General features: G+C 56.1%; 2 protein-coding genes across 2 annotated transcripts; one reads left to right on the top strand and one right to left on the bottom strand.

Annotated features, from left to right (window-relative positions):
* The first annotated feature begins 4,408 nt into the window (after positions 1-4,408).
* Positions 4,409-5,470, top strand: LOC141568507 (histone H4). The gene has a single exon (XM_074318656.2). The coding sequence runs from the start codon at positions 5,102-5,104 to the stop codon at positions 5,411-5,413; it is 312 nt and encodes a 103-aa protein (XP_074174757.1). The 5' UTR covers positions 4,409-5,101; the 3' UTR covers positions 5,414-5,470.
* A 137-nt stretch (positions 5,471-5,607) lies between these two features.
* On the bottom strand, positions 5,608-10,005 carry LOC109451530 (histone H3). Its single transcript, XM_088799575.1, has one exon. The coding sequence runs from the start codon at positions 9,464-9,466 to the stop codon at positions 9,056-9,058; it is 411 nt and encodes a 136-aa protein (XP_088655701.1). The 5' UTR covers positions 9,467-10,005; the 3' UTR covers positions 5,608-9,055.
* Positions 10,006-10,016: the final 11 nt, after the last annotated feature.

Genomic DNA, 10,016 nt, shown 5'->3' with positions numbered 1-10,016 from the left:
TATCACATTATACAGTTTGTATTTTCTAGAATTTTATGTAAATGGAATCACACATACACTGCGTGTCATTCTTATCTAACTTCTTTCACTTTGCATAATTATTTTGATATTTATTTATACTGTTGCATATGTCAGTTCATTCCTTTTCATTCTGAGTAGTATTCCATTGCATGGCTACATTATAATTGTTAATCCATTCACTTGTTCCTGGATAGTTGGGTTGTTACCAGTCCTTCCACCACGTGTTTTTTTTTAAAGATTTTATTGGGGAAGGGGAACAGGACTTTATTGGGGAACAGTGTTTACTTCCAGGACTTTTTCCAAGTTGTCGTCCTTTCAGTCTTAGTTGTGGAGGGCGCAGCTCAGCTCCAGGTCCAGTTGCCATTGTTAGTTGCAGGGGGTGCAGCCCACCATCTCTTGGGGGAGTCGAACCGGCAACCTTGTGGTTGAGAGCCCGTGCTCCAACCGCGCCATCTGTCCACATAGGAACTGGGCGACAGCTCATTGACTTTATTCTAATTGCAGATTGCATAGCTCTCTGGCTCATGTGGGAATCGAACCCACAACCTCAGTGTTAGGAACACTGTGCTCCAACCACTTGAGTCACTGGGTCAGCCCCCTTCCTCCACTTTTTAATGCACCCTAACTTGGTGTCATGATGGGTCCACAGGTGAACATGATAAACTCTCTGCCTGCAGTTGGGAAAGAGCGCAAATGGGAATGAAACATATACACAAATACTTATTCTAGTCAAGTGGGAGAAAGTGTTAGGGTTTCATGCCTGTTCTTCTTGGCTCAAAACCCTCATCCATTCCACGTCCTGCTGCCAGAGTAATCTTCTAAAGCCCAGATCTGAGCTCAACACCCACTTGCTCACAAACCTCCAGTGGCCTGCCTCATTGCCTGTTTAGCCTTTAAAATAATAATAATAAAGATTCAAAACGTAAGACATTGTCAGCAATTCTTTTATTTATTTATTTATTTTTGGTCAGCAATTCTTATGCCGTGTAGTTTCATAATGTGGTCTGGGGAGACCCTCTCCTTTAAGAAGGACGCTGAAGAGCTCACAATATGGCTAATCAGTAAGTCTGGCACAGGAAGTAAGCCTGAAGGGCACTTCTGTTTAGGTTTCAGAAACTGACCCTAATGGAGAGACTGTCCCTTGTCACGAGGGAGACTATGTTTAGTCATTCATTTAATATGGGTGATTGAAAATCTGTATCTAATTTTGTAAATACTTATGAAGTGTCTATTATTATTAAGGGCTCTCTAGGACCATTCCTCTTCTCTGACTCCTAAGCATTGTTAGGTATGATATTAATTCGTCCTTTCATTCAATATTTTCTGAGTATATGTTAGATACCAGCCAATTTACTGGGCAGTGAGGGTCTAAGGTTAAACAGAATGGCATGGCTTCTGCTTTCCTGGACTTTTAGTAGTTAGACTTGGAAAGACATTAAACCAGTGACTATAATAAAGTATGACAAGTGTTGAGATGGGATAGGAGAAAGTACACATATAGAGAGTGTAATGGAGGGAAGCCTCATTTAACATTGATGGGGGTAATGAAGGCCTCTCTGAGGAAGGGACATTTAGGAGGAGACCAAGAGGCCGGGAAGGAAGAGGTGTTGCAGGCAGTGGGTGGCATGGACAAAGGCTTGAGAGAGAGTGAAAGACAGCAAGCTCAGGGAGCTAAGAGGAACTGCAAAGTCTAGTGTGTGTAGTTTTGAGTGAAGATTCAGAGGCCAGTGTGTTTAAAGGTCCCTCATCAGGCATTTCCTGACCACCTAGTACTGTCAGGATGCTGACCTATAGAGATGAAGAGGACTAAATGCCCACACTGCAGGAACTCAGAATCTAGACAGGGAACTAAATTACTCCTGGAGGAACTGCTAAAACAGGAGAGTGTATGCTTGTTGGAACCTGAGGACAATGCCATCGTGGCCTGAGAAAGAGCAGCAGGGGTGGTGGGGGTGGCCCATGAAGAAAGCATCACAGGCTGAATTCTACGTATTAAACAGGCCAATGCCTGTTGGGGAACGTATCCAGACAGAAGAAAGGGTTTTGCCAAGTCATGGGAGTAGTTGGGAATTGCAGATGTTGGGGAGGCGCAAAGCAAACTTGAGCAGCTAGGGGAAGAGCTAGTGAACACCCAATTAAAGGGAATTGTTTCTGTAAATGTCTCCAAACACTGCTAGCAGGTAGAGCCCATTATCCCCATTTCACAGATAAGGAACTGACGCCTGCTGAGATTAAGCATCTTGCGTAAGTACTGGAGGTAGTAAGAGGCAGAGCCAGGACTCAAATTCAAATCTGTGGTCTTGCACTTAGCTTCTACTTGTCTATACTGAATGTGACATGACGGCATGGATTTCATTCTGAAGGTAATGGGGTGAAGGGCACGGAAAGATTGTAAAGCTTCTACATGAGCGACAAGCTCAAGTCTAGCATGGAGGGAGGTTTTCTCCACTTGATGGGAGTGGAGACAGGTGGAGTGGGTAAGCAGATAGAGAAGAGTCCATGGAAGCAGGTAGGCCCTCAAGCCTGTGTATCATGAACCTACTGTCACTTCCCCTCTCAGCTTCCAGTATGGGCTCTTAACTTGGTGTTTTCTGCTTAAGAGTATGACCTTTGAATCCCAACACTTTGGTCAGAATCTCTGGCCTTGGCACTCACCAGCTGTGGGAGCTTGGGCAAAATACTCCAAGCTTCCAGTTTGAAAAATGAGGATGATAAAACACCCACATGCCTTGAAAGGATGTCATGGTGACTAAAAGAGGGATGAAATACAAAGCATAGTCACTCAGAAGTGCTTGGGAGATCACCTCAACATTCAGTCAGTCTAATGATCTGAACTGCTACATACGTAGCACTATCTTACACTTATATTTGTCCTGTAAAGAACGAGAAGACGGGACAAAATCCTGTACGCAGAGTGCTTCACGGCACTATACCTGTACGAGGCTTCAGAAAGAAAGGGCAAACTGAAAAAAACGGAGAGGAGAATCATGTAACAAGGAAGAAAAGAAAGCAGCCAGAAAGGCGGCCGTCGATTAGAAGACGGTCAGGAAAACGCAAGCGGGGCCTGAGGAAAACTTCTCTGCCTTTACGCCAAGGTTCGGAGAATGTGCGACATGTACCCCCTAACACAGGGAAGGCGAGGCCGGAAAGGCGGTCCCGGGCACCCACTCCGTTTCTCACAGCACTCGGGACAACGGGAGGAAACTCCAAACAAATCGGGCAGCGGGGCCCGAGATGGACCCTTCACAGACGACGGCAATAACCTGTAAGGTATTCAGGACGGGCACGCGGCAGAGGAAAAGGAAGAAGACCCGCAGGCGAAGAGGCGAGCCTCGCCCCGTTGGCCAGTAACCGCGCGCCGGGACCCAGGTAACCGCGGGGAAGGAAGGAAGACATCCCGGGTAAGTGACCCCGGCCGCCACCACGGGTCGGGTCCGCGGGCCGGGAGGCCAGGGCCAAACCGACGCGCCTGTCACGGTAAGCCGGAGGGGCGCTGGAAGGGGAACTGCCCTGACTGACCCCAGCGAGGGAAGACCGGGGACCAGACCCGCCTCCACATGCCCCTGGAAGACGAGGACCGACGGGGCCGAGGGGCTCCCCCAAAGGCTCCAGGACGCGAGACCGCCATCTCATCTCCCCGGAGGAGCCCCAGGTTGCCTTGGAAGTCGAAGGGGGAACCGACGGACTTTCTTCTGGACACCGGGAACCGCTTCCTCCGTGTTGACCGGCAGAAGCAGGCACGGCGTCTAGCAGGGGTTACGACACAGAAGGAGGGAAGGAGACGGCTCCCGGAGCCTCTGACCCGCGCAGCAACAGGTTCCCGGAACGTGTCTTCCTCCGACGTTCCGGAACGCCCTTATTCCCGTGTGGGGGTGGGGTGGGGTGGGGTGGGGTGGGGTGGGGTGGGGTGGGGGGAGACCGACTGAGCGAGCTGGGAGCGTGGGTCGGACGGCTTGGACGTACAGTGCAGGCAGAGAGCCCCCGGAGGCAAGGGTTCTGATCTCCTAACTGACGCTCCTCTAAGCTGACCCCCAAAACGCAAAAGTGCTGCGGGTGGAGTTTGTTATGGACGGACCCCAAATGGCAGGCACCGGGCAGAACAGAGAGAGCACTTGGAACCCCTGCCGCGGTTGGTACTAACCTTAAAAGAGCGGCACGGACGGCCCCGTGTCAAGCGATACCCCACCTCCCACCCCCCGACACCGGAAGCGATCACGGGGATTAACAAACCCGTGTCGGATCGCTCGCCAGAAGAGGGGCTCCGCAGGCCACGCCCTGGTTTTGCCAGTCCCGAGGCCAGGGTCAAACGAATACAGCTTCGCACGCGGTCCGAGGGCCGTAAAGGCAGCCGCACCGAATACGCACCCTGCAGCGCCTAGCCCCCGAGCCCCGTTAAGGAGGGTCCCAAGTGACAGTCAACTCTGTACCGTTTTGACCTCCGGGATGCGTTTTCCCGCATTCCTGTCCAGAGACTCCCAAGGGACGCTTGCATTTGAACGGGAAGACCCAGACACTGATCTTCCACAGCCTCGGCCCGTACCCCGCCGCCCCCCGCCCCCGGGGGGGCCCATCCCAGGTGCCGCTGGAGATCCCCGCCCCCATCCCCGTCGGTCCGTCAGTCTAAGGATCCGAACCGCCTCGTTGCCCTTTTACGTAACCACGGTTCGCGAGCCTCGGCTCCTCCTGTCGGGATTAGGCCCGGCGCCGGGGCTCTGGTCGCCTTCCCGTCTCTGGACTCCATCTGCTCTTCTTCCGGTCTTCCCCCCCGGGAAAGACCTTTCCCCTTGGCCTGCATCTGATGTCCGGGGGTGGGGGGAGCGCACGGATGGGGAGACGGAGAGGAAAAGGGCCGGGAGCCTGAGGCTGGGATCGGAATTCTCCCGGGACCGTGGCAAATAGAGTCCGCTAGGGGGCGGCGCGGAGGCGAGATGAGGCCCCGCGGGGCGGGCGGGGACGCTCGGGGCTGCTTCCCGCCCCCCGCCCCCCGCTTGTGGTTTTCAATCCGGTCCGATGTTGCTGTATATCAGGGGCACGGCGGCCGTCCCCGGCCGTGTGGTTGTGTTTCCAGGACTTAGCGATCATGTCTGGGAGAGGCAAGGGCGGCAAAGGCTTAGGCAAGGGCGGCGCCAAGCGCCACCGTAAAGTGCTGAGAGACAACATCCAGGGTATCACCAAGCCCGCGATCCGGCGCCTCGCTCGGCGTGGAGGCGTCAAGCGCATCTCGGGCCTCATTTATGAGGAGACCCGCGGTGTGCTGAAGGTGTTCCTGGAGAACGTGATCCGGGACGCCGTCACCTACACGGAGCACGCCAAGCGCAAGACGGTCACCGCCATGGACGTGGTGTACGCCCTCAAGCGACAGGGACGCACCCTGTACGGCTTCGGAGGCTAGGCCGCCCGTGCAGGCTTGACGCTTGGCAATCCCAAAGGCCCTTTTTAGGGCCAACCACACGGTCCTCAGAGGAGCTGGACACTCGGTGGTGTGACGTGGGGTAATTTTGTGTGTGTGTGTGTGTGTCTCTGTTTTTGTAGTTTAACTCAGCAAAGTAGGCGTGGAAAGGCGGCCCACAGCCGCCGAGGCGGGCGAAGGAGCTGTTGTATCTTGACCCGAGGGACCGTGAACGGCCCCGTGCCAGCCGAGCCGTGCAGTTAGTTCATCGTAATGGCTTACCGGCGGACTGATCGGTGCCTCCACAAGTCAGGACGCGCGGAGCCAGCCAATCGGGACAGTGCTTCCCGGACCAATCAGACTTGGCGTCTTTAGAGTCTGCGTTTGCTTGGAAAGGGTTCGGTCGGGGACGCGGTGGGGGTGGCGAGTGGGAGGCCCGTCAAGCCTCTACGTAAGCCAGGCTGCCCTCGGTCTCCACGGGACGCGCTCTGCTTGTGTTCTCCCCTCTTTCTTGGGTGTTTCCGACAGTCGAGGCTAGGATTTTTCCCTTTTACGGTCTCCCAGCTTCGCGACTCCTGTTGACGTTAGGGTGGTGGCGGGGAACTTTCGCCCTTCGCAGTCTGAGGGTGGCGTCCGGTCCTAAGACGGCATTTCGGTTGGCTTTAGAGCGTGCCATCCATCCCTATCTGGTGTTTTACTGGGCTGTGGGACGTGAAGTTTAAACCGGCAAAACGCTGCGAGTTCAGGCCACCCTGACTCTTGGTGTCACTCCATTTGCTTGGGCAGAGTGGGAAGGAAGCCCCGGATTTGCAGTCCCGTGGGAAAGGAACAGAGGTTATTCCATGAGAGGTGCACTCGTGAGTGCGTTTTAAAAACAAATTCGGCGAGTCGCCGCGCCGGTGTGTGAAAAAGTATCCTTGGTTTTCCTGCGTTTTCAGTTGCCCGTTGTGACCCTCGAGCAGGTGGCAGAGTCAGTTGGAAAATGGGAGCCAGTATCTTGAACTAATGAGACGGACCGGGATCGAAAATACCCTAAGTGGAGGGGGGGAAAAAAAGAAAGAGTCCTTTTGTACAACTTGTTTTAATTTAGAGATGCTTATGAACGTGCAGTAGGTAGTGATCTAAAATTCTATCTTACCGTAGTTTGGAGACAGCAGAGATCAGATCAGAGCTAGGGGTTCGTGTATAGTGATGCTGTATCTATATGTAACCGTGGTATCCTTTTCTTCTGAAATAATGAATCTAATGCTAAAAGCAGAGCAACACACAAGACCCAGGCTCAAGTTCCGCCTTGTGTCATCTTCTGGCTGTGTGACCCACCTTCCCAGGTGCCTCGACCTCGCCAGGTTTAAGTCTCTTCAACTATTCAACAGGAATTAAAAAAAAAAAAAAAAAAAAAAGCCCTCCCTCTCTGCCTCCCAGGGTTGTTGTGAAATTAGAGTAAGAGGAGGTGAAGGAAAGATGAACCGTAAGCCATCTTGGAGCCTGGGTATTCTCACTGCCCAGGCCACGCAGTCTACAAGCTGGTGGTGAGTTGAAAATCATTCACTGATTTTTTTGTGTGTTGTTCCTTTTCTTCCACGACACGATTGTAAGTTGGTAGTTAACATTGATTGATATTAATGTCACCAATATTTACATCATCTGTGTTGTCGATACTGTTAACAGATGTATGACCACTCGGAAGGCCCTGTTCTAAGCCCTTCGGGTGGACGGTATTTATCTCTTTCCATCCTCACCGCGATCCTGACTACGACTATGATCCTGCTTTACACGTGAGACGCGGAGACAGCCGTCGTCTTCTCCCTGGAGCCCAGTCCTTGTGGTCAGGAGCCCCGGCCCTACCCACTGAGGGGCCACAGGCGCCCCCCCACCCCCCCATCATAGCAGCCAGGACCCTGGACGCCTCTGTTTCCCATCCCCGCCTTGCCTTACGCACTTCACTCTCTGGCCTTGATCCTCTAGTACATCTCGCCAAGGTGCAGTCAGCAGGGCCGCATCCGAAGTCTTTGGGGCTATAGAAACGGGCATTCATTCCTCTGCAGACGATCTGCTTTCGGGAACGGATCTGAGGCGCAGGTCAGGGGGCTCTTTTCTCTCAGTGACTCTCACGAGGAGCAGGCTACGTGTGGGGCTTTCACGGGCAAGGGGCACCTGGGCAGTGTTCTGTGTTCCGGGACCCCGCCGAGGACCTTCCTTGGAAGTTCTTCCCGGCGGTCCAGCTCGGGTCTGTCGGCTCTTGGTCCGTAAGTTCAAGAACCCCAAGAGAGGGGCCCACAGGAGGCCAAGAGAGTCGCAGGAGGATAGGCAGGTGCATTAGACCCCTCGTCCGGCTACGGTGTGCCCGGCATTGCTCGGGTGCCGGTGCCACAGGTTGAACGAGGAGCGGGGCCCAAAGAGATGAGGCGGAAGAGGAGCAAGTTTCGGAAGGGAAGGGCTACATGAGGCTGAATCTTGAAGCACGAGCCGGGGTCCTCAGGGCTCCCAGAAAGGGGAAGGCATTCTGGACAGGACAGAAGAGGTGGAATGTGTGAAGACGTCGCATACGTGGGGACTACGGACTTCTAAGTCACTAGTACTTCTTGAGTCAAGTCAGAGTGTACAGACAGACCGGGGCCCAGGGAATCCAGCCCGCAACTGGGGGCCTAAGCCGGTAATGAGGGTCTGGGCGCGCTCTGGACCCGGCCGTGACCATGGAAGCAGAAACGCGTGGCGACCTGTGTTGTGTGTAGTAGGAGGGGGTCACGGCCTGTTCCCTGCCGTCCCCTCTCCTGACACGTGTCAGGAGAGGCAACGGGAGCTTTAGAAGACGCCGAGAAAGCACCGCGTCTGGGCAGACTATCCAGACCCGGGGCGCTTTCGGAGACTCCTCCTCCAGAGTTTCGCTCTGTGGACCCGGGCGGGAAACGGTGCGTTGGAGGCCCGGCTCACGGGTGGGTGGGTGGGTGGGTGGGTGGGTGGCCTCGGTCCGTACACACCCGAGGCTCCCCACGGTCTTGGTCCGGAGCACCCACCGGGTTGGGAGGTGTCATCCTACTGGCGAGTGAGGCCCGAAATGACCGAACATTTACCGAGGCAGGGACCGGCCTCACGGAGGGGGCGGATTCCGCCCCCCTGCCCTCGCTGCGCCGGGCGGGACCGCGGTCCCGGTCCCGGCCCACTCATTTCCGAGCCCGGATTCCCTTCGTCCCCTGGCCGGACGGCTTACGATCCTAATCCTGGGCCTTGGCGACGGCCTAGAAGAGTCTGACCCCCAGCGGGCTCGAGCCCTCCGCTGCGCCTCACAGGCGACACCGGAGGTCCCGTGCCGACCGCGCCCGAGAGCAGCAGCCGTGGGCAGCCTCACCAGTCCACGTAAAGCCACCTGATGAACCCTCCTGGGGGCACGCAAAAGCTAATATATATACCCCGGGAGGCGGCCAGCTCAGGGGACTGACGAGATAGGCCCCGTTAACTGCCCCAGACTCCGTGTGCTGGGAGCCCGATGCGGTCTCTACCCGCTCGTGACCACCCCCCCCCCCCGTCCCTCCCGGGACGCTGGGACCACGGAGATCAAAGTGACACAGCTTCTTCCTAGTGCGGGGTGGGTGGCTCTGAAAAGAGCCTTTGGGGATGCGATGGAACCTCGAGCCCAGCGCGCACTTCTTAAGCCCGCTCCCCGCGGATGCGGCGGGCCAGCTGGATGTCCTTGGGCATGATGGTGACGCGCTTGGCGTGGATGGCGCACAGGTTGGTGTCCTCGAACAGCCCCACCAAGTAGGCCTCGCTCGCCTCCTGCAGCGCCATCACGGCCGAGCTCTGGAAACGCAGGTCGGTCTTGAAGTCCTGCGCGATCTCGCGCACCAGCCGCTGGAAGGGCAGCTTGCGGATCAGCAGCTCCGTGGACTTCTGGTAGCGCCGGATCTCGCGCAGCGCCACCGTGCCCGGCCGGTAGCGGTGCGGCTTCTTGACGCCGCCCGTGGCCGGCGCGCTCTTGCGGGCCGCCTTGGTGGCCAGCTGCTTGCGCGGGGCCTTGCCGCCGGTCGACTTGCGGGCAGTCTGCTTGGTACGGGCCATGACGAACCGAAGCTCGAGCTGAACAACACAGCGGCGCGCGGGGAGAGTAGCGGGGCCCCGGCCCGCCGCAGCCGACTTTATAGGCACAGCCTTTTCCCGATTGGGCGGGACGATAAAAATTGAAAGTCCCGCGCTGGCTGTCCATTGGCTAGGATGTCGTCCTCCCTGGCGTCCCCGATTGGCTGGGGCAGCACCCTCCGCCCCCACCCCTGCCCGCCCAACCCCCCCCCGCCTCTCTTGCCACTTTCCAGTTTGCCAACCGTCTTTCTCCTTCCTCTCGGGCCGGGCTGAGTCGTTTGTCTGGTCGCAAATGTGTCAGAATGTTCCCCCGCAGCCCTTCACTCCCTTAGGACACGCTACCCGCCGTGCCCCGTCCCCTTCCCACGCCTTGTAGCTAGACTAGCTCCCCAATCGAAAGTCGAGTCAGTCTTCCGCTTGCCTGTCCCCCGCCTCCGTCAGGCCTCGTTACCTTTCGTAAGCCCCCTGTTGGTCCGAGGAACCGCTTTGCCCGCCTTTCGGTGCTTCTCGGGTCGGAAAACGTTGCCCGTTT

This window comes from Rhinolophus sinicus, chromosome 7 (assembly GCF_057876585.1).
Source record: "Rhinolophus sinicus isolate RSI-liver-muscle chromosome 7, RSI-T2T, whole genome shotgun sequence".
Classification (NCBI taxonomy): domain Eukaryota; kingdom Metazoa; phylum Chordata; class Mammalia; order Chiroptera; family Rhinolophidae; genus Rhinolophus; species Rhinolophus sinicus.
This window is presented reverse-complemented; position numbering and strand designations above follow the sequence as displayed.